The 27,989-nt window shown below is 42.3% G+C and overlaps 1 protein-coding gene across 1 annotated transcript in view; it reads right to left on the bottom strand.

Annotated features, from left to right (window-relative positions):
- The window catches only part of veph1 (ventricular zone expressed PH domain-containing 1), an 80,891-nt gene that overhangs the window by 22,385 nt on the left and 30,517 nt on the right, over window positions 1-27,989 (bottom strand). The window contains exons 5-11 of the mRNA XM_030107847.1: window positions 17,267-17,430; window positions 15,848-16,057; window positions 9,878-10,098; window positions 7,984-8,229; window positions 5,474-5,850; window positions 1,239-1,378; window positions 706-840 (exon numbers count right to left, since the gene is read on the bottom strand). Of these exons, the coding sequence (XP_029963707.1) occupies window positions 706-840; window positions 1,239-1,378; window positions 5,474-5,850; window positions 7,984-8,229; window positions 9,878-10,098; window positions 15,848-16,057; window positions 17,267-17,430 (1,493 nt within the window). The remainder of the gene's footprint in view (window positions 1-705; window positions 841-1,238; window positions 1,379-5,473; window positions 5,851-7,983; window positions 8,230-9,877; window positions 10,099-15,847; window positions 16,058-17,266; window positions 17,431-27,989) is intronic.

Genomic DNA, 27,989 nt, shown 5'->3' with positions numbered 1-27,989 from the left:
ATCTGTTCTCTTTTCGATACTGTTAAGAGTAAAATCTTTTTAACTCCTAAGTTTAAATTTAAATAAGTAGTAGTTAGAGCCGCGCTGGGACCCTGACTGAAAGGAGATGAGTTACAGCTCAGGTTATGAGCGAGTCCATGAGACACGGGACAAAACCTGTTACGTGAACTGCTCGATCGGCCTGCTTTATCTGTTAGTCCTGTGTAAAAACATGCGTGCACATGTGCTTGTTTATGAGCGGACGAGGCTCGGCGTGTGCACGTGGGCGCACGTGTGTGCTGGTATGTCCGGGCTCCATATGGTAACCACAGCAGCCCCTGCACACGTGCAGAGGGAGGCGAGTGACAGCTGTATTCTCTCTGTGGGTCAAATTATTTCCTAACGACCACTTAGACTGTCACATTATGGAGAAGAGTGTGTGGGACACCACACACCAGAATCTTCGCAGAGATCTACCAATAAAGATGGCACGTTTCGGTTTTTGGCTTTCCCACATCTGCGCATGCAAACAGACATCATAAAGCTGGTATGCGGGTGGAAGGGAGGCCTTGTATACAAAAAATGTCCAACTAATGTATTTCACATTTAAACAAATGTTTCTCCCCTGGATTGTTTTTTTTTTTTTCCCACAGCCAGTGACTTCATTTTCTGCTGGGAGATGGATAGATTTTACGGGAAAGCACACTCGCACTGTAGTCCAGTTACCTTCCTGTGCGGGGTGGCGTTCTGCGTCATGGCCATGGAGAAGCTGTGAGCTCCTTTCAGCTGCGTTTTCTCCCAGAGAGACGCCAGTCTCTGGACGCACTCGTCCCCGGTGCACAGTGGGACACTGGACTTACTCTGGTCAGAAGAGGAGAGAATGAAAAAACACAGCGGGAGAACAAACAAATGGTTAAATTAATGTGAAGCAGAAACACAGATGGGATGAGGACAGGAAAAATTAGGCCACAAAGGGGGAAAAAGAACAAAAAAAAAAAGAGTTTTCTGTTAAATTCTTGATTCTAAATGTTCTATATAGACTAAAAATACATTTATATCTTTATTTCTATATAAAATAAAAATAAAAATATATCTTTAACAATCAACACATTTTTAATTTAGGCTTTAAAAATGCAATTTTAGGGCTTCTGCTGATGATGTGGTTTCAAACACTATAAGAGAAGCGATTATAAAAACAATTCAGATGGGGAGTTTCGCCATTGTCTCCCATAACAAGTGGCTGCATGTTCTCTGAGCACCTGCAGACGCAGCAGCATGATGTGAATCCAGAGGTGAGGCTGCCGGCTGGTCAGGTTGAAGCTGGACTTGGCGTACAGACAGTAGTGTCCCTTCAAAGGACAGGAGAAGGACAGCTTGGCCACACAGCCTCGATTTGAATCTGTCAGACACAGAGAAAAGAGAAAACTGAAGAGCTACTGATCTCTCTAACATCCACCTCACGCCGCTCTGCCTCTTCCGCAAATGGACCCGTGTAGCCTTGGGAACATATTTACAGAGTTATTCACAGCATGCAAGGACGCTGAGTCCCGTCATCTTGAGAGAACGTCATCTCTTGTTGCACAGTAACTTGCACAATTGTCCATCTCTCCACTATCATGAAGAAAACAGCAATGGGACAACTGTTTATGCATATCACGAGGATCACATGCACTCATCATCATCTCCATCATCGTCGGAAGGATGATGACCATGAAGACGCAGTTTCTTTTGGCAGAAGTCTTTCACTGTATGACAAGCATGTAAAATTGCATTTTATATGATTCATTCGGGTACATTTGGTACACATTCTTTCTTTTTATTCACCAACATTCCTTCTTTTTATTCACCACAGCTGAATCTCTGACTCAGCTGTGAGCTGAGTCATGTCTCTCGTAAAAAGCACTGAATGCTCTTATCAGGCATCTGTGCATACAAAAAAAAAAAAAAAAACACATGGAATTTTCTTCATAGATGTGATCAAACAAAGCTAAACAGAAGTTGAGAAGTAGAAAATATTGTATAAATAGCAGAGGGGAATTGCTTAAATGCCAAATTCAACCATCCTTCCATCCATCCATCCATCAATGCATCAATGCGGCACTGCATCCAGTCTCAGCTGACTGGCTGACTGCAGGCCTCCAGGGGAGCAGTAAATACAGAGAGACAGGACAACCAGAGGCACATAACAATGAGGAATTTAGAGAGACCATTTAACCTCACGTGCACGTTGTTGGACTGTGGGAGCAAACCCAAACACACACAGGCAGAAAAAGCAAACTCTGTCCGAACCGATGATAGTCTCATCTCACCATTTTGAATATATTAAAATATGCAATCCACAAACAGATAATAGGGCCTAAGAATAACAATTAGTTAAAACAACATTGACTCTTTTACGTCATTCATAATCCTGTTGGCGTTTTTATATGTTTCATCACTTTGAAGCGTTTCAAAGTCATGAAAAAAATCACCATGTAGTTCTCTGTGTAGGATGAAATTTCATTTATATTTCACATGACGGCCGCATTTAACCCATCCACAAGGTGCAGTAGGCAGTGGCTGCGTGGCTCCCATGATGCATTGCAAGAGTAAGTGGAGGACCCACAGTGGTGATCTGCTTCATTTTATCCAACTTCCGGTCATGAGGCACTGGAGCTAATCTTAACAGACTATGGGGAAAAAGCTATTTAGTTGATGCGGCATCAATAGGAGCACCGGTGAGGGTTAATCCTACAGCCTGGAGCTCAACAAACACACACACACACACTGACCCTGTAAAAGATTTGTTTCCCTATCAAGCAGCTCCTGAAAGATCGCTTTGTCAACTTCTTAAAGGTCAAAGATAAGAGTAAACTGGAGACTTGAGGCAATGTTTAATCAACACGATAAATTTACAGATTGTGTGTGTTTCTGTTGGAGTATGCACTCAGGAGCACACTGGTCAGTCTGTTAAACAGCTGCGATGCCATGTGTGGTTTTTTTGTGTCTCCATGTGCGCGTGTGAGGTGAGATTGGAGTGCCCTCCTTTATAATCCTCGTCCTCAAAGAAAGAGGGTTAATCGCAAGGTGGGCCAACAGCGCAACAAATGATGACTTGATTCAGCTGAGACCACCTGTAACATCCTGTCCTCTGGCTGATTCTCACGAAGAGACTCAATAAAATGAGGAGAACGAATTGAAGAGAGAATGAAGACTCAAAATAGATGTAAAAAAAATATTATGTTAACGAATTCAGACCATTGAGTATTATTTTGAGGTTAAAACAACCCGCCAGAAATCATTAAAACAGGTCAACTTCTGTATTCACCAGTTTGTCATCTGTAATGCGTTGAACAGGCCCAAGGAAGCTGCTATGTGTAGTTTGCATGTTCAACCTATGCCTGTGTGGATTTTCTCCCATAATCCAAAGGTTATTTGGTTAATGGGTGACTCTAAATTGCCTGGAGGAGAGGTGAACTGGCGACCTGTTAAAGGTATGTCCCTTAGCAGGGACTGAGTCCAGCTCCCTCAATCCCAATCCTGTCAATGGCAGGTAAAAAATATACAATCAAGGCTGGATCAAGTTAAAAAATACGACTCGGCACGAGGAGAGGTGCTGACAGGAACCGCGACAAGATGGCAGTGAAGATGTAATTCAAGTGGAGCAAATCAAATTCAAATATTGAAAATAAGCAAAAAGTACTCGATATGACTACAAATAAAAGATAACTTCCCCAAATATGAAGGGAAAAAAGAGTAGGGAAATATAAGAATGGATTGCAAAGGTTCAGAAAATGGATTAGATTAAAATGGTCATTGATCCTCCGAATGAACTGCTTGAACTTCAGTTTCCCTGCTGGCTCTGCAGCGTTAACGGCGTCATGTACGTCCACAGCGCTGCTCCCACATATTACATGTTCTTCCTATACACCATGTATGAGTGACGCTCATCTGTTTCCCCTCAGATCTAATTATGCTGAAATAATGAAACCAAACACACAGACCCTGCCCACTTCAAAACAATCCTCATTTTCTTTACCTTGATTAATTTCTCCATTAACAAATTAGTTCCAGGACATTTCGCCCCTGAGTGCTCAGATCTGAGACTTTACATCACTGCAGGAAACAGCGGAGATAATCTGTTATTTACATTTGCTGGTTTCTGCATTTAAGCTAATGCGTGAATGGCAACAGAATGTCGCCCCTGTCAAAATACCAATGAATGAATGATAAAAAGTTGACATGTTTTATTTTTTTTAAGGTTTTCCTATGAGTCAGCAGTGGACCATGTGCTGGAGAGGTTCACGGTTACAATATTTCAGGGTCAGGTCTTGGCTTTAAGAGCTGTACATAGAAATGGTATGTTTTTCATGTGAGCACATTTTTTTTTAATATTTATTTAGTATTATGAACCTGAATTGACCCTAGAATGTATTTCCTGTTATCTTTCAAGCAAATCCAAAGCTTTAAACAGTTTTTATAAGTAGACCTCTTAGTTTAGTTTCTTGGTCTAGAATAACTTTGGTGCAAAAATTTAGTAATCTGAAAGTGAAAGATGCAGATGACTCTAGAAAATCTGAAAGTAAGTCCATATTACCAACTATAACTTTCAGTCATGCTTTCATTAAACCAACATGCCGAAAATGGCTGCTTTGGTGTTGTATAACATTTAAATCGATTACAAACATCGAATATCAAACAACAGTTCCTCCTGTCTCGCGTTTCTTCTTCCACACTGTGTTGCATAATTTATAAACCCAGGAGGAGCTCAGCAGGAGAGAAGCGCTGTGGTAAATAAAGGCTACTCTCACTATTGTTCATGTGTCAAGTCAGGGTCAAACGCTCCCTGAAAGACGATGTTTAAATGGGACTAATAAAGGATGTCAGTAATGAAATATTTGTTGTGCGCATCTCTGTAACTGCACTGATGTCATTTTGAAGAGCCTGTGCCAAATTACAGGAGGGGCCACCGGCAAAGATATTCCACAGACTCCATTACTGCAGCAGCTCTCAGCACACAAGATACACAAGATACAAGAGCGCGATGTCTTTTCAGGACATAACGTACCAGAGGACCTCGGCATGCACAGAAATTCAGCACTAAAGGAAAAAACACACTCCTGTCCTCCAGACAGGATTAAAATCTGTAATCAACACAGATTTCAATCAAATCGCCCCACTGACAGAAATAAATCCTTGTCCAGTGGGGCTGAAGAGACGCTAATCTACGTTTTAGTCTCTGCTACACAAGGCCGCAGTAGTGAGAGTGTGTGTGTGTGTGTGTGTGTGTGTGTGTGTGTGTGTGAGTGTGTGAGATGCAGCGAGGTGAAGAGAAGGCGTGTACATACCTCACCATGAATCACCCCAGCCACTCTGACAGTCGTCTATTTCAGGTTCAGCAGGTTAAATAAATCCTCCCTGAACCGCTGCCGGTGGACGACCGCACTATATCACTCACTCAATGTTATGTTATTGAATACCGACAACATTCTGTCCTCCGCCTGTCTCACGTTACCTTCTATCACACACTGCTCAGGTATGGGGATCTGCTGCGCCGCGTCTCTGCAGAACTCCCTGATGGCCTCCATGTTGTCTCGTAGATGGACGAAGAGTCTGTCCCCCTCCCCCTGCTTCTCCTCCACATCCTTCTCTCCACTTTGACCTCTCACGGTCTCTTTGAGCCCGTTGTCCAGTGGGACGGGGATGGGCGGGGCTCCGTCGCCGTCCGCTTCCGCCTCGGGAGGCGACGCGTCTTGGCGGTTCTCGCGGTTTGGATCGGTCAGAGCAGAGGAGAAGGCGCTGTCTATGCCGAGCTCCACGGCCTCGCTGTCCTCCCCCGTGTCAGAGTTGATGGAGCGTGAGCGTACGGCATGGAGAGCGAGACTCTTTGACCTGTGAAGGCAAGGAAATAATAACATGATAGCATAATGCTGGGAAAAATATGGATCTACATTGTTTAATGCTTCACCTGAGGAGGCGGAATTTTATGGACATCAACTAGAAAACTTCCTAATTTTATTTAACTGAAAAAACTCCTGCACTGTATCCAGTTTCCTTGTCATTCCTTTAGAGCAAGGTTATGCTGAGATTATCTGGTTTTAATTTCCAGATGAAAACAGCCCTGAGTGAAAGTGACGAGGAGACACTGACAGTCATTTTGTAACAATTAGCATGAACAGGAAATGGCAAAATACCTGAAGAACAGAGCGTGACACGAGGATTACAGGCTCAAGCACATCATTTACTAAACACAGCAATCTTCTTTAAACAGCGTTTAACTTTGAATACAATTTACTGCCGAAAAGAAAATAGCTGTTTTTACCATTTCGGCATTGTTAATGTTTTCTGAAAGGATTCTGCAATCTTACTTCATTATGCAGTTCTCAGTGGCGTGACACACTGCTGCTGTGACCACTAAATCTAAATTACAAACAGCACTAAGTGGAAGCTCGTTTCCCTTTGGCTTTAATGGTTTACGGAGTTACTTTTCAACACAGCCTGCAGTGAGACGGAAAGCATCAGTTCCAAGTCACTGTTTATTTTCACTCTCACCTCCCCATAATTATTCCGGATGGGTTTCCTTGATCATTCTCTAAGAAGAAGACATATTTATTTATTCATTATGCAGCCATCACAGCTACAGCGAGCCATATACCAAAGTTCCAGATCTGAATATTATCCAGAACAGCTTCTTTTTATACTGGATGCTTCTGCAAGTTCTCCCCCGCAGAGTCGAAGCATTCAGCCAACCACAACAGAACAGTTCTTCCATTACTACGAAACCCAGCAGTTCTTACTCTCACTTGCCCATAACACAGTTTGCTTTTTTAAGACTGAACAAGGGTCAGCGTGTGCCCTCCCAGTGAGCAGCCCAGGCCCTCAAATTAAGAATCATTGCATGATATGGCGTTTTAAAAAAAGGCTTAGGAAAATGGTTTTTAAAAATCCATATAAATTCTGTATGTGATGCAAACTAAGGGTCTAGTTCAAGTGTCTCAGTTGTCAAAATATAGGATTCTTAGCTCTATTAGCAATAAACAAAAAGGTGCTTTTCTGAGTTTAATGTTATTGTAAAGACCATAAGGCTGACCTGAATTCAGCTGAGAGGGTGCAACACAAACAGCTCAAAACCAGCTTTAAATCTGGGTAAAATGAGCATTGCACTGTTAAAGCAGTAAAAGGATAATTTAATAACCTACAAGCAGACAAATCCAATCCAATTCTTCTCTAAGCTTCAGTGCACAGTCGCACAAGGATATTTGAAAAATGTTAACATCTGATAAATTCTTACAAAACCTGATATGGATGAATTGTCTTGAGAAATATCTGTGAAATTGAAAGTTTGATCTTAGTTTTTCATTAGGCACGTTTACATGGACCACGTATAATCCGCTTATATGGCGGAGCAGATTGTAAATGCGTCACGTAAACGCCCGAGTGGATCCGCTTCACTTGGAGCGGATTGCATTTCGGAGCCGATTGTACAAGGTCGTCTACACCGATCGACAATCCGCTCCGTGTCTCATATAAACGCCGCCTGACAGCGGAGCGGATTAAATGGGGATTATTTGTTCTGTGCATGCGCGCCCCCGTACGTAATGACGTGATGACGTGAGCAGTAAACGGGAAGCAGGACGGTCAAAAGCAAGCAGAAAAACACGACGGTGGTTGAAAAACACTTTTTAATAAAAACCCCGAGAGAACAAACACCGGAGAGGCGAGATGGAAGCAAACTGTGAAACAGTGAGTTGTTAAAGGTTTCTCTGTGGTTTTTACACTACATAAGGACATCCTGCAGGTCTGGTCAGGCGCTCTGTGGGGAATGTTTGAAGTAGTCTCTGCCTCATTCTGTTCTTTAACAAACCAAATTATTTTCAATAAACAGACAGATTAATGTCCTCTTGACTGATGGCCTGGCATAAAACCTTCCCGGCTGCACGGTGACGGAGATAACAGCCCGTCCTTCACCAGCGATAAGTCAGACGATCCAGCCGGATGACAGGAGCATGTTTCTGACTGACTGACCTGTTGAATCTCATCTCGCGTCTCTCCTCCCTGACAGCTTGGCTCAGGCTGAACCGTCGCTGGGGAACCGAAGACTCCTCCTCCTTCACCTCCTCCTCCTCTTCCTCCTCCTCTTCCTCGCCGGCCTCCTTCAGTTTCTCCTCGAAGGCCTGGATCTTCAGCTGCAGCCGCTGCTCCGACAGCCCGCCTCTTCCCCCTCCGCCACCGGGCAGGGACAGGTGGTGAGACGGACACGTATCGTCCAACCTGCAACATAGACACACACACACACACACACACACACACACACACACACACACACACACACACACACACACCACACACACCACACACACAGATAAGACGGGATTGCAGGAGTGTGAGATCAAGCTGAAGGGACACATTTTCTTCGGTCCTCCTCTTTCACCTCCTGTGTCCATCTGTTTGTCTGATGACTGTCTCTCACCCGCCTCTCATGACCTCTACCTCTCTCTTCCTTTTTTTGTTTTTTCCCCATTAAAATGCCATATTGTCTTTGTTGGGTCCTCACCCCCTCCTGCTCCGTCACTAATAAACCAGCCTGTCTCTCCCAATCCCTCCTTCCCTCCATCTTTCCTCCGGAGGACCTCAAGCAAAGCCTCTGGAAGTCTCCAGTGTTGCACATGCTGTTCTTATTTAAGAGAGAGGGCGCTGTGCGTGTGATTCCCACACTGCAGCCAGATGAATCCCAGTCAACTTATGCACATTAACACGCAAATGCATGCACGCAGTGGCCTGACGTGACATCCGCCTCCATGCAGCACTTCTCATGGTTCCCAACAACCATAAACAGCAAGTTAGTGGGGGAGGCAGAATAAGATATCAGAAATGTTAAGTGTTTTTATTGGTCTATAAATAATTGCTGAAAGTTATAAACTCAGATTTTTTGGGAAGGTTTTAATGTCACAATAGTATTGTGGTTGTTATGTGGACTCAAGATGTGTTTTCTCTTGAATTTAGTAACTTCAAAAACTAATGAATATTCTGTAACGAAGATAAACATCAGTGTTTTAATATTACATTAAGCTTCACTAAAGAATTGACTCTATATTTCCAACAAACCTCTATATAACAAAAGGAAACACTTTTAATGCTTCTTTATGTACTTAGTGTAATTGTATGTACGTGTTCACACTGCGGGCATTAATGTTCCATTTATATATGTAAACATGTTTTTTTAATATCTCTATATGAGGATACTGAAGTGATCAATATGTGTAAATGTGATGTCCCTCATCACATTTCTGTGTTCACAGAAGAGAATATGGATGCTCACATGTCCAACTGTGTAATCAATTCTGACTGTAATGACTAAAGAACGACGAAACAATAAAGAGAGGAAGATTTAGAAATTAAAGACCACAAATTTGAGCAATTTCCTGCGCGGGAGTTATGTGTGGACGAGGAGTTTTGTGCATTGTTTTAAAGTGATCGCACCACATCCTGCCTCCTCGAGCCCAGAACTGTGATGCCTGTTCCACTTCTGTCGCGCTGAAGTTGGATGAAGTGAGGAATGACCGTTCAGGCTGAGGTCAATTCGAAAAGCCTCACATATGTAACTGGTTTAGGACTGCATATGAAAGTGGCCTGGATCTGATTTGGAAAAGAGAGAGAGAGGGGAAAAGAATAGGTTTTGTACCTTTCAGACTGTCATCAAAAATCAGATATGGGTCACACTGTAGCAAGAACGTCAGATTTGGGCCACTTTAGGCTGCAGAGTGAATGAAACCTGAGCTGAAGCAACAATCTGAACAACACTGATAATCAATCTGCAGTGATCTCCTTGTGGTTTATGACCACCAGGTGGGTTTGCAGAGTTGTATAAATTGTGTTTACATCTCTCCTGTCAGGCAGTGTTAACGTTCTCGGCGCTGACCTGCAGTGGGCGGCGGTCTTCTCCTCCAGCCGCCTCCCCAGCAGCCTGGCTATAGCCGTGAACGAGTTGCTCATCCTGTAGATGTCTTTCCCGCAGCCGCCCAGCAGAGACGGGTAGCGGTCGGTCAGGGCTCTGATCTCCAGCAGCAGGGTGTGGTGAAAGCTGTGCTCCATGCTGCCCAGAAGCGACACCAGGTACACCAGCGAGCCGTGAGCGTGAGCCTGCAGGACGGACAGCAGCAAATCTACATGATCATTTCTTAGAGACATGCACTCTTTATAGAGCATTCTATGTAAATATATATTTTTCTGCCTATATTTCTGTGTTGTTGCACAATAAAAGGGATAAAAGGTTAAGTCCTCTGAGAGTCTGTCCGGTTTCTTCTTGTTTACTGCGGTTGCTATAGCAACTTGTCCTATAAAACTCGACGAGTTAATGGGGCAATTTATTGACACCATTTGGTCTGACTGAGCATTAAGACTCAATTACTGTGTTGCATTTAACCCAATATATATTACATTTTGTTCAAAAAACAGGAATGAACATCTTTTGTTGACTTTTGTTGATCGTGTTGCCCCGTCTCTTCCTACCGTTCCACCTTTGGCGCGACACCAGCATGTGAACAATGCCAGAGTGCGACAGAAAATGGGACGAGTGACCTGTTATGACAAGGTTTGGAAGTACTCATATGAGCTCGGCACTTCCAGGCAGTTTGAAGAGTTTGGGGCAACTTCTTCAGTTTCTAAATCATGACGAACAATAATAAATAAAAACACATGCAGTTGGCTCTGAGCAGACTTACAAATATAATCCCCCCCCCCCCCCCCCCCGCTCGGAGTTGTTTCTTCTCCATCGAGCTTTGCTAAAACACTCGCATTTCATCATTTTCTGCTTTTGGTGCAATCCAAACCCAACACATATACAATCTGCTTACTGCTGACACTGAGGGATGTAAACAATGTCACACACACTTGTATTCTCAAATGACAGCTGAGGTCTTTCTTTTATAGCCACAGGTGTCTCTAATCATAATCTATGCCTGCATAAACATATATCTGAATTTCATCACAGCTTAAACTGCACAATTTAATTTCAACCCTTTTTTATTTGGAGTAGAACATTTGAAAGTGGTGTAAACCTGTGAAACATGAAATCAGGTGACATGATTCAGTAACCGCCCTCTGGCTTTGTTTGAGGGTAAAAACCAAAGCTAAACTTCCCCATCTGTGCAGACCACAACAAAAGCTACATTTTATTCAACGCTTGGAAAAACCGGCAATGCTTGAGTGAAAAAAAATGAGAGCATCATGATCCTGTAATGAGAAAAATCTCTTTTCTCTTGCAGCTGAGAGACGGCGGATGGAGGGACAGAAGGATGGACGGAGGCGTCGGACGTCAAACACACCTTGTAAGAAGAGAGGAATGCAGCCGCTGCATAGTTCAGGCATGTTTCACCAGCACTTTGGAGGATACTAAATTTAAACCGGGCTCCTAAAAAAGGCATGAGTTGACGTTATTCTGTAACAACATGCCAAGCAGGTATTTAGAGCAGTTCAGCCACCAGGTATCAAGACTTCACAAGACAGGGAGCTACTTCTGCAACGCCACTCAGGCTTAATCTCACCATTTCTGGACGATATTTCAAAAATATCAGAGCACAATCAGGAACTGTGAGCAAGTGAGATATTTCACAGTGATGCAGTTGCAAGCTGCCAGCTCATAAAACATTGTTTAATTATTTGGAAACACCACTCGGCTTTGATTTCGAGTCATAAATGCTAAAATGCATTAAAAGGAAAACTAAACTGTTCGATGAAATTCGGCCAAAAATGACGAGGTAACTGTGTTTTTAATGCTTTCAGCCAAACCTGCAAATCTGGGGAAACAAGTCACTTTTCTTCACTCTCATTTGAGCACAAACACACATAAACATCCTCTGTGAAATGCACACCCCGGCTCATTCACTGTCATTGTCTTCATTATCACAAATCCAACAGCAGTGGGAGTCAGTCTCCTCTGGAAGCTGCACATGTCGGTGCACAAAGCAAAGAAAGCAAAGAAAGAAAAACATTGCACCGATCTGGTGACAAGCAAGATCTGTCCTCTGAGGACGCTGATAACCCTGCTTTCCTCGAAGCGCACACAACACACACAACAAACTGGACTTTACCAATGCAGCAGCCTGCTTGTATTTGTGTAAGACTGTGTGTTTTCTGTTTCACAGATGATCTGAGCGTGAAATAAAAAAAACAACAAATACTGTTTAACTTTCTACCTTGTAAAAACATGTCACGACAAAAAACTTGATCTCTACATTTTCATTATTTAATTCAAAGACAATAAATGAAAGAGCTAATTACAAAAAAAAAAAAACATCTGGCAGAATTCTAATAATGCCATGTACAACACTGAAACTTTATCAGATGCTGCAGAAGATCTGAATCATCACAGATGTAAGCAGTAAACTATCAGATTGAAAAAAAATGCTATAAAGTCATGATTTCAACAGAGGCATCAGAAATGACCCAGTTTCAATAGCATGTTGATGCAGTGGGAGAAATTTAAGACTTTACATGTTCTTATATAGAAATGTACAACAGATGTTGAGTGAGGCTAAATTAGGAACCGTTTCAGGATTTCTTTTGTACAAATAATTGTTTTTGGGTAATGTAGAGTAATACATTTAGGATCCATTCAAACGTGAACTTTGGTTATAAAATGTTTTACTGATAGTTCTGAAAACCACGTACATGCAGTGGCTGGCAAACGTTTTCATAACCTGGAACTTTTCTACATTTTGTCACATTCCAACCACAAATGTAACTGTGTTTCATTGGATTTTATGTGACAGGAAAACACAACATGCTGCTTACTTGTGAATTGGAAGGAAAATGATATATGTGTTTCACAAATTTGGAAAAAAAAAAGTGTGCGGTGCAACATGAACATAGAATAATTCCCTCAACTTAAATCCAGTAGGACATTTCCTGACCTGAAACCACACAAACAAGGTGATTGTGCAAAAATCTCAGTGCCTCCTTGCATGGTGCTCTGTATTTGAAAATGAAATAACCCACCTGGAAGCCTTGTGTGGATTTTTGACTGTCATGAATAATAAATTAATCTCAATGCTCACCACCTCGACTATAATGCTTCACATGAAACCATCAGACATGGCTTCTCTCTGTCAAAATAGCTCAAAACACTTCTGCTCAATGCCAGAAGTTCACACACACTCAGGCGCTTTGCTCACTGTGCAACACAGTCAGAAATATTGAATATCGAATTAATACATCCTTGGAAATTGTATTTGCAGCAAATAAAAAAATGATACTACCAGGGGGTATATTTACAACAAGGCTTAGCAGTGTAGTATGTGTGTGTGTGTGTGTGCGTGTGTTTTAAAACAGGTTACATATTTAGATTTAACAAGTTAAAGGTCCAGAAACACAATACAGTCTAACTCCCTTCAGGAGGTAAAGGGATCCAGAGAGAAAGTTGTGCAATCAAGAGCAAATGCATCTGTTTGTATGTGTGTGCGTGTGTGTGTGCGCACGAGTGTGTGTGTGTGTCGGGCACGTACACAAACCCAGAGGAGGCAGCACTCTCCACTGCCATCACCAGGAGGCCTCTGCAGGGGCATTTCCCAGAAAGAATGGGTTATTTTCCAAATGGTTCCAATGTGAAGAAAGACAGGACACCAAAGTCCGAAACACTGTGTGTGTGTGTGTGTGTGTGTGTGTGTGTGTGTGTGTGTGTGTGTGTGTGTGTGTGTGTGTGTGTGTGTGTGTGTGTGTGTGTGTGTGTGTGTGTGTGTGTGTGTGTGTGTGTGTGTGTGTGTGTGTGTGTGCGCCTGCTGAAGCTGGGTTGGCAGGTTATTTGACAAGAAGATTGAGGACGAAGCGTTGCCCCGGAGAAACAGAAAGCTTCATTGTGGTTTTCGGGTTTTCGGGTGTGCCAGTTTGTGTGTTTGTGTGGAAGGGGAACACTTTATCTACAGGCAGCCATGATGTATTTTCCCTCGTTGCTAATTTCCCTGAAATTGATGTTAAACGGCCCTAAATGGACCCAGAGGAGACGAAGAGCGTGGGAGCCCTCACCTGTCACTGCTGTCCCTCTACACACACACACACACACACACACACACGGATTAAGATATGACATGTGACTTCATTATCATTGTCATTGGTCATAAGTTAGTCTTGACAACACAAACCGTGTGTCTCTAGTGCAGGTTTCTTTTTTTTTTTTTCTTTAGTGCAGGTTTCTGTGTGTTGCATTAAAAAAAGAAAAGAAAATCTTGACAAACATAATGATTTCAATTACTTTCAGCTGGGAAGGAAATGTAATATAAACAGAACAATTGTAAATAAGCCAAATGAACACAGTGATGTTAAGCAGACAATATTCAACAGTTTCACATTAAAAAAAAAAGTTCATGTATTTGATTATGTATAATCTGCTTTTACTTTATCCGATGTAAAGGGGCTTATTGTCCACACAGACCAACAAACAGGTCGCGTACTGAAACAATGTAAAATTCCTGGTCTTAAGTATCATTTTCTGCGAGGAACAAAATGCCTGATATCACATTTGTTGCCCTCCGCTTCTACTGATGTCATATGTTTGGGGAAATTTCCACTCTGTGGTTGGTCACATCCACCTGCTCTTGACTCCAGTATCTTTTGGACACTATCGAGAGTTTTTCTTTTTCAAATATCAGCACAAATTGCGCTCAAAACAACACCGTATCTGGCACCTTGAGTATCAGACTTGTGTCAGTCCCGTCTCAAGGTCAGTTTATGGCTGGACTTCCTGTGACAAGACGAACAGCAGCACCTGCTTAAATGGTGAGTTAATGATTGCTGGAGCGCACTGTGGTGGGAATAACATCCCCTGATATGATACAACCAATACACACCAAACAACACTGCTAGGACGAGTCCTTCCTTCCTATTCACTTTATTTTAGTGTGCATCAATGCAATCATCCCACAAAAAACAGCCTTTAAATGAGGCTCAACCTGGTGAAATATTCAGATTTAGAATTACAAATAGTATTCTGATACCTCTGCTCATCCATCTGCAGCCATGCCACCAAGCAGCTCGCTCCATTTCCTGGGCTAATAAATTTAGCGGCGATTCAGCAGCGGTACGTAGCCACACAGGTTGAAAAGTGGCTGAAAAGCCACTTTTCAACTTGAAGTTGACAAAGTGCTGCGCTGCAGGTTCAACCTCTACCATAATTTGCTCTATTAAAACAGACCTCCTTCAAGGGGATATCAGACTCTGTTGACGAAGAGCCTCTCGGAGAATTCAGGGGATTTTTATTTCAGTGTACACTGGAGATACCTATTCGGTAAATTAATGTAACCGTTAATGTAATGATGACATTAATGTAATTGACAGTGGCCAAAAGCTGCAGATCTGTGTCCGGAGCACAAACGTGTTTCAACCTTGGAGCAACAGAGAACAAGACATCTGACATGGTAAATGAGCATTTTAGTGTTTTTCTGGTCCAGTCAAAGGGATTCTCCTGACCACTGTGTACAGGAACAGGAAGGACCTGCACAGGAAGTTTGTAAAATGAAAAGAGTTAGGAACAAAAATATTATAAAAGGAATAGAATTTCTATAAAAGCTGCAACAAACAAAAGTTTTGTCAGGTCTGATTTAAATGAGCGGTTTGAGCAGACCTCAGTGCTTTCGGAGTTTTGTTGTACAGGTGCAGAGCAGAATAACTGAATGCTGCTTCATCTTGTTTGGTTCTGGTTCTGGGAACAGTGAGTCAGCCAGCCTCATAGGACTCGAGAGGTCTGGAGGCTTCACAACCAACAGGTTACTCGAACGCTTATTTTGGTCTGAGGTCATTTCGCCTTTTGTAGACAAGGAGAACAATTTTAATGACTGATAACGCCAACCACTGCTGCACCGTGCAGCTTCGAACACATCGCCATTCGGTCAAACTTTACCTCGCTGATGATGCCCACGGCACTGTGGACTTTGGCCACATGACCCAGGAAAGCTGGAGACTGCTGCCCCACCATCCTGAGTGCCGGGAGGAAGCTGACCAGAGAGGAAGGGCTTGCCTGCGACACGTCCACCAGCGCACCCAGCAGGGCCTCGGTCAAAGACTGGTCTGCCAGGTAGCTGACCAACACAGACACTTGAGGGCTCAGCATCTGCACAGATGAGAGGAAACAAGAAGCAGAGAGAATGAATGAGAAAAAAAAGAAAACTACAGAAGAGACTTGTTTGCTTCTGCTCAGGCCCACCACTGCCAGCCCTCCTGCTGCTACTGAGTCACTCTTTTTGAATAATCACCTTAATATTAAATGCCGTTTTTGAATCAGTAATAGCTCAAAGTAAGCTTGCGTAACATCAAGTTTCCATATAAGTGTCAGATTTAATGTCTCCGATGCGGCATCACTTCGCGTAAGTGAGCACCAGCATGCAAAAACATTTGGTAAGCGCTGTGACGAACGCAGTTTCAATCACAGCATAACTATTTTGAAGAGTCTGTGCGGGGGGTGCAGATGAGAATAACTCCAGATGGCTGCCTTTGTTTCTCCACTGACTGAGACGAACTGTGTTTTACCACCATGTGCTGTGTGTGTGCTTGTATGTGGTACTTCCCTGCCCCCCTCACGTTGAACATCGGCAGCTCTGCTCGAAAAGACGCACGATTTAAGGGAATTCCTGCAGGGAAATGTGTGTTTCAAACTAACTGCTGCAGTTTCTCAGAACTATCTTTGTTCCAGTGAGCTTTGCTATAGTTCAGCTTCAAATGAAAAAATAAATAAATAAATAAATAAATAAAAAACCTCTGAGAGAGGTTATAAAAAGCCACCCACACATCTTACTGTCAGTGCCAAGCTTCCTAAAAATGGTTGCCACACACTGAGGTCTTACTGTTCACTTAAGTAAGTCACCAAAAGGTGACTATTACATTTACCCACACTTTATGAAACTGCACACACACACACACACACGCACAGTCTTGTATTTCTATCCTTGTGGGGACCGTCCATTGACTCCCATTCAAGTCTAGCCCCTAACCCTGACCCTTACCCTAACCCTAACCCACACGACAACAAAGCCTAACCCTAAAGAAATGTTTTTGCACTTTTACTTTTTTCAGTAACAACAACATGGTCAAGAAAACACTGTTTCTCCTACTTAGGACCGGAAAAAGGTCCCCACAAGGCACGTCGTTCCATGTTTTGCTATCCTTGTGGGGACATTTGGCCCCGACAAGGATAGAAATACAAGAACACACACACACACACACACACACACACACACACACACACACACACACACACACACACACACACACACACACACACACACAAAACACAGCAATAAATAGAAACATCACAGATACTCACAAGCGGATGTTGCTCCGCAACCATTTGTATGAGTCTGATTAGGTGTTGTTGCTCGGGGGACTCCAGCTGTGACATCATCGCGGTCAGGTTACCAAGGTGACGGTGGATCGTGTCTGGCTGTTGGGGGTAGACTGAAGGCAACACTCGTAGCAGCATGTGGTTACCTGCCAGACAGACAGAAAACCATTTTCATCTGGACAGGTTTAGAAATCTGTACGCAAAATCTGAGACGTTGTTCAACATAGAGACTGTAGACGTTTTATCTAAAACCAGACGTTACAGAATATTCTGTTCTTTTTCTTCTGATTACTGCAATACATTGAGCTTATGAGACATAATAGTGGTGAGCAATCTTCTTCAGAAAAGTTCTGTTTTCACTGTTTGCATGTAGAAAAGCTCGACTTTAAAACTCGTTTTCAACGTTGTCGTGTCTAATTTGGATGCTTTACCACATTTTTCTTTGTACAAATATAAAGTTTCTATTTCAGGGAGCAGAGTTTCATGAGAGCTTCCAAACACCAATAAACGTAAAAGTCTTAATGTGGTTCATACTTGAGGGTCAATTCAAGTCAAAGCTTCGAAACAGTAGATAAACTTGAGAACCATAATGACTGAAAATATGTGACTGCATTGTATTAAAACCAGAATGGAGTTTGTGAAAATATTGAGGCAAATGTTGTTTATTCGATCTTCTCCCACTACTTTTTGGAAAAAGTCTTTGTATGATTGTAAAGCTGTGGCCCACTGAAATCGATCTAGTTTTTTGGTTCTTACACATAACTTTGGCTACACTGAAAACCTTGCAAAAATTGTACAAATAACTTGCTCAATCAGTCAATTTTTTTTTTTTAGCCACCACATTCACAGATTGTGAACAATTATCTTTGTGACTCAGATTTTTATGACTTTCAAGTAAATCAGCAGCCAAAAATCTGATAATAACTAACAGATTGTGTAAGAAAACCACAAATATGTATGAATATCCAGCTCGAAGCAATGGCTCCAAGTTGTGAAATATTGGTGATATCGATGCTGGTTTAAAAAAAAAAAAAAGTAAGTCAGCTCTGACATGAAACTGAACATCAAAGCAGATCAGCAGCAAAGTCTCCAGCATTACGCAGCCGCCGCTGACTGAGGATCGAAGCATTTCTCAGCTTTCAAAAGTTTTGGTTAGAAATGATCAGAACTGTGGAACAACAGCTGATGTTCAAAAAATTGAGGGCTTGATATTTGGAGATTTATCCTCATGGTCCTTTGTTAGATGGAAAACAGATGGAATACAAGATAGTGAAAAAACGGCACAAGGACTAGAAATAACAGAAAGACATCGTCTAGAATGGCCAATGAAAGAGCTTGACCATATTTCATACATCGCTGACAACTAGGATTTGACTTCAGGTACTAGTAATTCCTCTAAAAATTAGTATTGAAGTTACTTCACTAGTAACTTCAATAATCAGTAATTTTAAATATCTCACGAGGCTGGAAATTTGGATGTTTGGGGTTCATAGAAGAAACATAGAAATAATATTATGACACAAAGAGGAAACAACTTAAAGTACCGTCAGACAGCATAAAGTTTATTTAATGCTTCATATGGCTTGGTTTTCTTGCATGTTGATGTCAGGGAGACTTAATTCAGAAATTATGTGGGAGGTTTCAATGTTCTTTCTACATATTTTGGATGCATCTATAGCTAAGAGAAAACTTGGGAAAGAACGTTATGGACAGCAGTTGTGCAGCTTTACATTCACTAAATAGAACAAAGATTACAGACGACAAACTCACTCAAGTGTGAAATTGAATGTATGTGTAACTGGAATACGGAAACACATCATTTCGTAGCCTGTTATTCCAAGAGCTGCAAATTATGTCAGTCTGAAAAAGTTCTAATCGGGTTTGATTGCAAGCTTACTTTAAAGTTTAATTAAAACTTCACATCTAATTCATTTGTACGAAGCATTAGCTGATCTTCTCTGCCAGTTGCTTTTTACATGGTAGAGTTAAGAGTGATAATTCATTTCTTAAAATGATTTAGCAGGGAAGCTAAAACAAATTGTATCTCAAAAAATGTCTAATTACTCTTCCGGTGCAAAACTTTTTTTAATAGAAAAAGAACTGAGAAAAACAAACATCTGGTGTGTGATATCAAATATAGATAGATAGATAGATAGATAGATAGATAGATAGATAGATAGATAGATAAAAACTTTGTTAATCTCCCAAGGGAGAAATAGGGGTACCCAAATCATTCGCACGCAAATAAATAACAAAAGTACAATAAAGTGCTCATAGTGTACTCAGGCACATCTGTTATACAGCCTGATTGCTGAGGGGATGAACGACCTCTTGAAGCGCTCAGTTCTGCAGCGCAGTGACAGGAGCCTGTTACTCCGGTCACTCTTTTGAGCTGCAACTGTGTTGTGCAGTGGATGTTTGGGGTTCCTCAAGATACCCTGCATTAGAGCCCTCATCCTCCTCTCCAAGACTGCTCCAACAAAGTCCACCTTCCTCTCCATCACAGATGCACACGTCCTGATCAGTCTGTCCAGCCGATTGTTGTCTCTTTTTGTCATACTGCCACCCCAACAGACAACCCCAAAGAAAACAGCACTTGCCACAACAGACTGATAGAAAATGTACAGCATGTCACCACACACGCCAAAGGATTTAAGTCTCCTCAGGAAAAACAGCCTGCTCTGTCCTTTCTTATACAGGGTCCGAGCCTGCTCTGACCACTCCAGTTTGTGGTCAAGGTGCACGCCCAAGTATTTGTAGGTGTGAACAACCTCAATACTCTCTCCGTTGATGATGACAGGTTGATGAGAGGGCTTCCTGCCAAAGTCAATGATCAACTCCTTCGTCTTAGAGGTGTTCAGAATAAGACCATTGTCCCTGTTCCAGGTGATGAATCCCGTGATGAGCTCCCTGTACTCTTTTTCATCCCTACCCTTCACACAAGCGACAATTGCAGTGTCATCTGAATACTTCTGCACTTGACACGCAGCAGAGCAGTGTACAGTGTGAAGAGAAAGGGATATATGTTTGATATTCTTAAGATCATTTTTGTCTGGTTCCACGCAAACTGTCTTCAGGAAGGATACAAAACCATTATAACGTACATTGAGATGGCCGAGTCAGCGATTTTACTAACAAGTCTTGTGTTTTTTCTGGAGCCTCTGAAAGCAGTGCACTTTAGTCGTTTATGAATTCCCACAGCAGGGATCATCTATAAATTCTTGAAGACAACAGATGATTTCTGTCCAGAAGTGACTGTACCCACAGGCTGCAGGCTGAAGGCGATAAGACAGGACGAGCAGAAAGGACTGGCTGTTCTGTTCTCTAGTGTGAGGAGACGGCGGAGGGGGAGATGCTCTTTAAATTATGGTCGCTGGCTCCTGTCATGTCCCTTCTGTTACTTTAAACACCGCTTACACAACGCAGCATCGCAAGCCCCTATACTTTCAACACAAATCACCTTAAAGAGGGACAGATGCAGTTCACGCACAGACAGAGAGAGCCGGTATGGTAATAACCATAAAGCAGGAGTTGTATCATTTACAGGTCTGTTCAGAGGAATGTTAAAAGGCAGGGGGAGAAACACTGAGCAGGATTTATTGAGCTGACCCCCTGGGGTACCCTCGGCCCTCGTGCACACACACACACACACACACACATACACACACACGCATATCTATATACAGCAGCAGCATGTGAGAGACCCAACATACTGTACTTAGTAGGATCCTTATTTAACTGAGTATTTTGTGCATCAGTGTAAGTGTGTGTGTGTGTGTGTGTGTGTGTGTGTGTGTGTGTGTGTGTGTGTGTGTGTGTGTGCGTTCTTGTATTTCTATCCTTGTCGGGGCCAAATGTCCCCACAAGGATAGCAAAACGTGGAACGACGTGCCTTGTGGGGACCTTTTTCCGGTCCTAAGTAGGAGAAACAGTGTTTTCTTGACCATGTTGTTGTTACTGAAAAAAGTAAAAGTGCAAAAACATTTCTTTAGGGTTAGGCTTTGTTGTGGTGTGGGTTAGGGTTAGGTAAGGGTCAGGGTTAGGGGCTAGACATGAATGGGAGTCAATGGACGGTCCCCACAAGGATAGAAATACAAGACTGTGCGCACGCACCAGTGTGCATGTGCACGTTGTTTGTGTCCAGTATTCAACCTTCATACCTCCATACCAACAAACACCCAAACCGTCAGCATAACTTTCCATTCCCAGAGGAACATTCTGTCACGACCTTTGCTTGACCTTTGCTTATCACACAAAGGCGACATTATGAAAGGATGCGGTGACCTTTTCCCACAACGAAGAAAGAAAAAAAAGAAGAGATGATTTTGAAAGTGACCACTGAAGCTATTGTTAGCGTTATTTGAATGGACAGAAGCAGAAGAGGACTTTTGTGTATGTGCGTGTGTGTGTGTGCGTGTGTGTGTGTTTCAACATGACTCCACAAAAAAAATGATCAACTCTGCAGAGACTTCATTAAATCTTTTGGATCTTACAGTAAGATTCCTTCTTTGACCCTACTATATTAAAATACCTGTGGAAATCACTGCTATAAAGCTCTGAGGTGGACGCTGAAAGTCATGGGAAAAAAGTTTTCTTTGTGTTTTTGCTGTAGAAATGATGGTTTAAAAAAAGTGATGGCCCGCATCCATGATAAAACACTGAACTGTAAGTATAATCAACAGGGTTATGAAAAATACAACATCAAAGTAACTCAGGTAGCCAGTGATAAGTGAGATTTTATCAAAGGCTCACTGCAGTATGCCATGCGAAACTAAGAAATGTCTTAAAGGGATACTTCAACATTTTGGCAAATTGGCCCATTTAGCGCAATTCCTCAGTCATTTGAAACAGTATACTTACTTTTTTTGTGAGGGCGAGCTGTTGTTTATTCAGAGGTGAGTCGGGGAAGGTTTTCGGGACGGACACAATGGAAGTGGATGGTACATTTGCTTCCCTCGTCAAACTCATGAAATACACAATCCAACAACCCCAAAACACTTTGGTGGAAACGTTACAATCCGCACATTCACTACGCTGTGGAACACCAACAAATAATATTGTAGCGTTACGACACTGAAGCAAATACTGGGAACTACTTTTTCTTTTGAAATCACTACACCCAGACGCCATGTTTAGTAAGCAGTTCCGTCTTAGCAATCTTCGCAATAACAACTCAGTCTGGTAATTTTGCATTAATATTTCACAGCGTAGTGAATGTGCGGATTATAACGTGTCCACCAAAGTGTTTTGGGGTTGTTGGATTGTGTATTTGATGAGTTTGACGAGGGGAACAAAAATACCATTCACTTCCATTGTGTCCGTCCCGAAAACCTTCCCCGACTCACCTCTGAATAAACAACAGCTCGCCCTCACAAAAAAAGTAAGTATGCTGTTCCAAATGACTAAGGAATTGCGCTAAATGGGCCAATTTGCCAAAATGTTGAAGTATCCCTTTAATATAGTAAGTTTGTTTAAAAAAATTAACCAATTTAATGACATGATGCATGTGTATGAATGAGATTCCACATTTTGTATAAATGTATACAGCGCACGGACAGCTTTTATGGATGCATTCCTATTGTTTTCCCAGGGTGAAATGTTGTGATCAGCTCGAAAGCTACAATCCTGTTAATTTGAGGACGTGTGGCCGTCCCAAGTTATAAGTTCTCTACCCTGTTCTTTCCTCTTGCAACATCCAAAAAATCAGAAAACCCCAACCCTGGAGTCTGTATCGGCCTCCTATCATCAGGATGTTTCCCTTTTCATTGCTACATAACCACATTACAGTTAGGGCCATTGATAAAAAAAACAAAATGAATTGCAAATTGAATCCAGAACGGTTGTGAAAGGTGAAGATTCAAGAAGCCAAAGGCTGCTTTATTTTTGTGTCACAATCAGCCGGTAATTGAATATCTGCGCTCTTTCAGATAAAATCAATTACCAATGAATCGACTGCAGTTTAAAGAGGGGAACATTTTCTTCCTATCTAATAATGCGCATCACCTGCCAAAACAAACTCCTAAACAGTGAGCTCTTATGTAAGGGAGGTTACTGTACGGGACGGAACTGCAGAGATCAGCACAAATTACATCCTGGGGGATGTTTCTGGAGAACTTTATGGCTTGAACGTGTTTTCAGCAGCTTCCAACATTCACTCCATGTACTGTGTGCGCGTCCTTCAAATCGTATATCACGCCACTCGAATAACCTCAGGTGGGCGAGAAACCGTCGTATCTAAATCTGAGAGTCTGAAGACCGAGCGCTCCCTGACGGCCAATATCTCAGAGATGGTGTGCATTTTTTGCTTCGTGAGCGTGTTCCGCCTCCCTGCAACGCCGTAAAAACAATTCAAACTATTCGGGTCCGTATGAAACATGACTGCCCGCATTTCTGGAAGGCATCCAGTTACCAGCGTGCACGGAAGGACTCCAAGGATCCTCCTCACGTGTGCACGCGATTCAAAGTGTTTCAGGCGTGAAAATATTTTACGTCCACCGAGTACCATAACAGCAGGCCAGATGGACGGCTGATAAATCCAGAGAAAAGTCCCTCCAGCAAAGGTTTCGACTCCGTGGCCATCGTCCCCTTTCACCTAGATCACGTCACGACTGACGACTCTCTCCGTCTGCGTGCGGAACGCAACACATCCAGTCCGTCCCGACTCCTCTGAATCCTCCGTCTGCACCGGGGAGCACAGGATGCACCGGAGAAGCTGAGAAAAGTCCCAGACAGATGCATTACTCGGCACTTCTTCCTGCTGAGTCAGCACCGAACCGAGCACAGCTGGAGGTGTATTCAAGATGCCTGCTTAATTTAATATACACTCAGTGGCGAAAGGTGACTAAATCATACATGAAGTAGGTCATTTGCATTGAAAACTCAAGTCAGGAGGGTTTTTATTCTGAGCGAACTAAAAGTGACCTAAAAGTCACTTTCAGCTCAGTACATCTAATCTCCTGTTTCCCTTTTCACTTTGGAACACAAGCCCCGCGTCTCAAGTAGCGTACTTGAACACTCACACAGACTATTTTGAAGTATGTGACAAAGTTCACTGTACAAGAGCTCAGACTGAGGCGGAATGTCAAACTGAATAACAAGGAACCGCTGAAAAACTCACATTAGGGGCCGAGTTCTGAAAATCCTATATGATACATGCTGAACTGCATGTGATCAATTACAAATAAGAATACCAGGGGATTCTGACACACTGTCGACAGTATGTCAATATGTTGGCAGATCCACTGATATGTTGCGTATCATGATTGGACAGCTGTACATCAAGCGACCAGCAGATGTCGGTACTCCTAAAAGAGCTGATAAAACAGCCTTTTGACTTGGAGTTGCAAGAAAGATTTTTCGCATTCAATATAGACAATCAAAAGCCACCAATCAACTGAATGCATGTTACTGCAGCGAAGTGGAGTCTGGTGTGGGAAAGATGCTGGAAGAAAACCCAGAGAGAACATGCAAACTGCACACAGATTGCCCCTCTTGTAGTACACAAACTATGACTATCACAAAGGAGTATTTATAGTTGCTTTGTTTAAGCATAGAGCACCAGCCAGCCTCAGAGTCAGCCATAAAGCAGTGGAGATTCAACCTTGATCACATATTTCAAGTTCAGTCCTCCAGTTTCCTTATCTGTATTTGTAAAGTCACTCAAGGATAAACTTTGGCTGACGTTATAAAAAGTTGTCCTTGGAAGACACAAGACTCCTTGATTGATTTTTTTTCAGCCAATATCCCACTGGCTGTTTGATCCGCTGACTTCAATATGGGCTGGATTGAAAGATTAACATCATCAAATCTCCTCTGCTAGTTTATGTGCTGTGATTGACGAGACACAGGCCTGTCCACTCTTGCTCTTGTTTTCTCCTTCCATTGTTTAAAGCAAGGCAGAAGGATCACAGATGGGCTTGCACGACTTTTTGGGAGATACATCTTATTGTTGACGGCGTTGACAGCGAGTTCAAGAGGGTGAACACGAACATTCTGCGACAGGAAGCAATCCGAAGTTTATGCTGCTCTCTGTGAAACATCAGCTATACCTATAATCAGGTCCAGCAGTGAATTCACACTTTAAACACACATCAGCATCACAGCTTCTGATGTTTTCAACCACCCGTTTGTCCATCCATCCATCCATCCATCCATCCATCGTTTTATTGTGTCATCGATTCCAGTTAACTTAGAGGAAAGAAACCCTGATGATTCATATTGATGGTAACTCTAAATGAGTCACTGCACACATTTGTTCTTATCAGGTCTTCCTAGTTGTGGTCAAACTATCTTTACAATGAGTTTCTTTCACATAAGAAAGAAAGAACAATGTTTCTTTGGTGCGGACGTTTTTAAAGAAACACAAAAATCTTGATTGCTCTGGGTAACAATCCCATCTCACTCGTGTGCTTCCATGTTACAAACGGCCAGCATCACGGCTCAAAGCATCATGGAATTAACCCAGACTGAACTTGATGATATTCTTGGTGTACATAAATATGAATAGATTGTCCTTGGTGTGGACTCGCTGTTTTTGTACAAAAATCCATTGATCTTATTCATTGCTTTAAATTTAAATCTAAAATGAAAACATAATTGACTCCTCAGGGAAACACTTCAAGCAGGGAAAAGTAAGTAATAATTACAGAAGTTGAAAACGCTGCATTGTAAAACATGTAACAATGCAGTGTCTTTCTAATCATTGTCTTTTATGTATTATCTGCTATGAGTGCTGTGGCATATGTATTTATTGGTCAGTTATAGAGATCATAAAACAACAATTTCGTACTTTGGTTCTTTTTCCAAAAAAAGACCCACCGGGGAGCTGCGGCCTCAAAAAGAAAGAGCGTTCGGGAACGAACTCACGCAAATAAGTGTTAAATTCCACACGTTTTGGTAATAAGCATCTATTAAAAGCTTGATAAACTTGCAGCAGATGAAACCAATATTGTGTTTTATTAAGTGATAATGGAGCAAGGTGAGAGGGCCTGCCATCGCTATTTATTCTCTTTTACCCCACGTGTGTCTCTGCTACATGAAAAGACTCCATCCAGATAAGGCGTGAACGAGTGTGTGTTTCAGTCGGTTTCTGAGAGGAACAAAAACACAAAAGCACAGTGCAATGAACGAGAGACGCAGGCAGACAGAAAGGTGGAGGGAGGGGAGCGGGATGAGTATGGGCACATCCTAAAATCACATGAGGAAGTTATTATTTCCATCCCACTGAAAGTACACAGGCAAGTACACACACAGGCACGCACACACACACACACACACACACACACACACACACACACACACACACACACACACACACACACAGTGCAGTCAGCATTGATGCGCATGCAGTGTGTAGACACAAATATAGGAACACAGAAACAAATAAAGTGACGCAGAACAATAAACCCTTTTAGAGACTCTTTTCAAAGCTCCATTCAAGCTTCCTTCCTACTTGTGCGCAAACACACACACACACACGCACAGACACACATCATCTCAGCATGGGGCAAAAATCAGGAAAGTTTATGCTTTCTGCTTCCTCCCCCTCCCCCCTCCATTACCTCCTTCCCGCTCTCCTTCTCGTTCTCTCCGCGAGTTGCGGGAGCTGCAGTTATATCTGATTACGACACACAGGCAACCTCCAACGACGCATTACTCATCGCCCTCGCCAGCAGGCTGAGCTGCTGTTCTTGCATTTCTATACTGATGAGATCCAAAAGTTTTCACAAGACGGGAGATTCATAGAGATTTTCAAACATTTCCTCATTTCCTTGACATGGTTCAAGTGTTTGGTATTTTCCAGTTTTGTGTAATGACTGGACTTTTGCATCTTAAATTTAAAGCACTGATAAGTACAAATACAAAAAAAATAAATAAATAAAAAGGCAATTACAAGTTTTTGCTGTATTGATTACTCTGAAGTCCGATTTTAAAGGGCAACAATTATTTCACTCATCGTAGCAAACGTTGGGTTTGGGAGCCTGTTTGCAGCTGAAGGCAGAACAGGAAACATCATCCACAGCTTTCTATCGTACTTATGCCTGTGACATTTCACAAGAGAGAAATTTTGTTACTTTCTTCTTGAAAATATGTTGAAAAGCACCTCTGAGAATAGAAGAGAAAATCACAAGCATGGCACAAGAGTGAACGAGTAGCCTTCATCATTCCCAAGAGGGAAACAAAGCAAGTGATATGATCTTGATTTTACTATAAACATACAATATAATGGCTTAAAAATGTCCTGCATTAATAGTCACTTACCCAGATAGCAGTATCGGACATGAAGTTTTTGGATAAATGACTTAAACTACGCCTTACTTAACAACAACTTGTTCATAATTCTTGACTTATCAACAGGTTTCTAAATCTAAGTGGCACATATTTTATAGCTGAAAGAAATTATGAGGGAAAAAAAAATTAATATTCAAGCTGAGAAAAGTAGTGCTCTAACGATATAGCACAGCAGGTATGAGTTTAGGGGGAAATACAGTGAAACAAGTGTTACAGAGAAATAGAAATTGTACGTGTGAGCCAAGGTAGCCCCTCTCTCCCTCTGACTGGGGGACTCTACACCGCCGGGCTCCCCGCCAAAGGATTGCTCAGCATTTGACAAAAAAGAATGAGTGTGAGAGGGAGAGAGAAAGAGAGGGAGGAAGAGGTGGAGAGTCATTAGGGAGGAGGGACGAATACAGTATGGGAGAGCGAG

This window comes from Salarias fasciatus, chromosome 14, assembly GCF_902148845.1.
Source record: "Salarias fasciatus chromosome 14, fSalaFa1.1, whole genome shotgun sequence".
NCBI lineage: Eukaryota > Metazoa > Chordata > Actinopteri > Blenniiformes > Blenniidae > Salarias > Salarias fasciatus.
The sequence above is the reverse complement of the archived record's forward strand: the minus strand, read 5'-3'. Positions and strand labels throughout refer to the sequence as shown.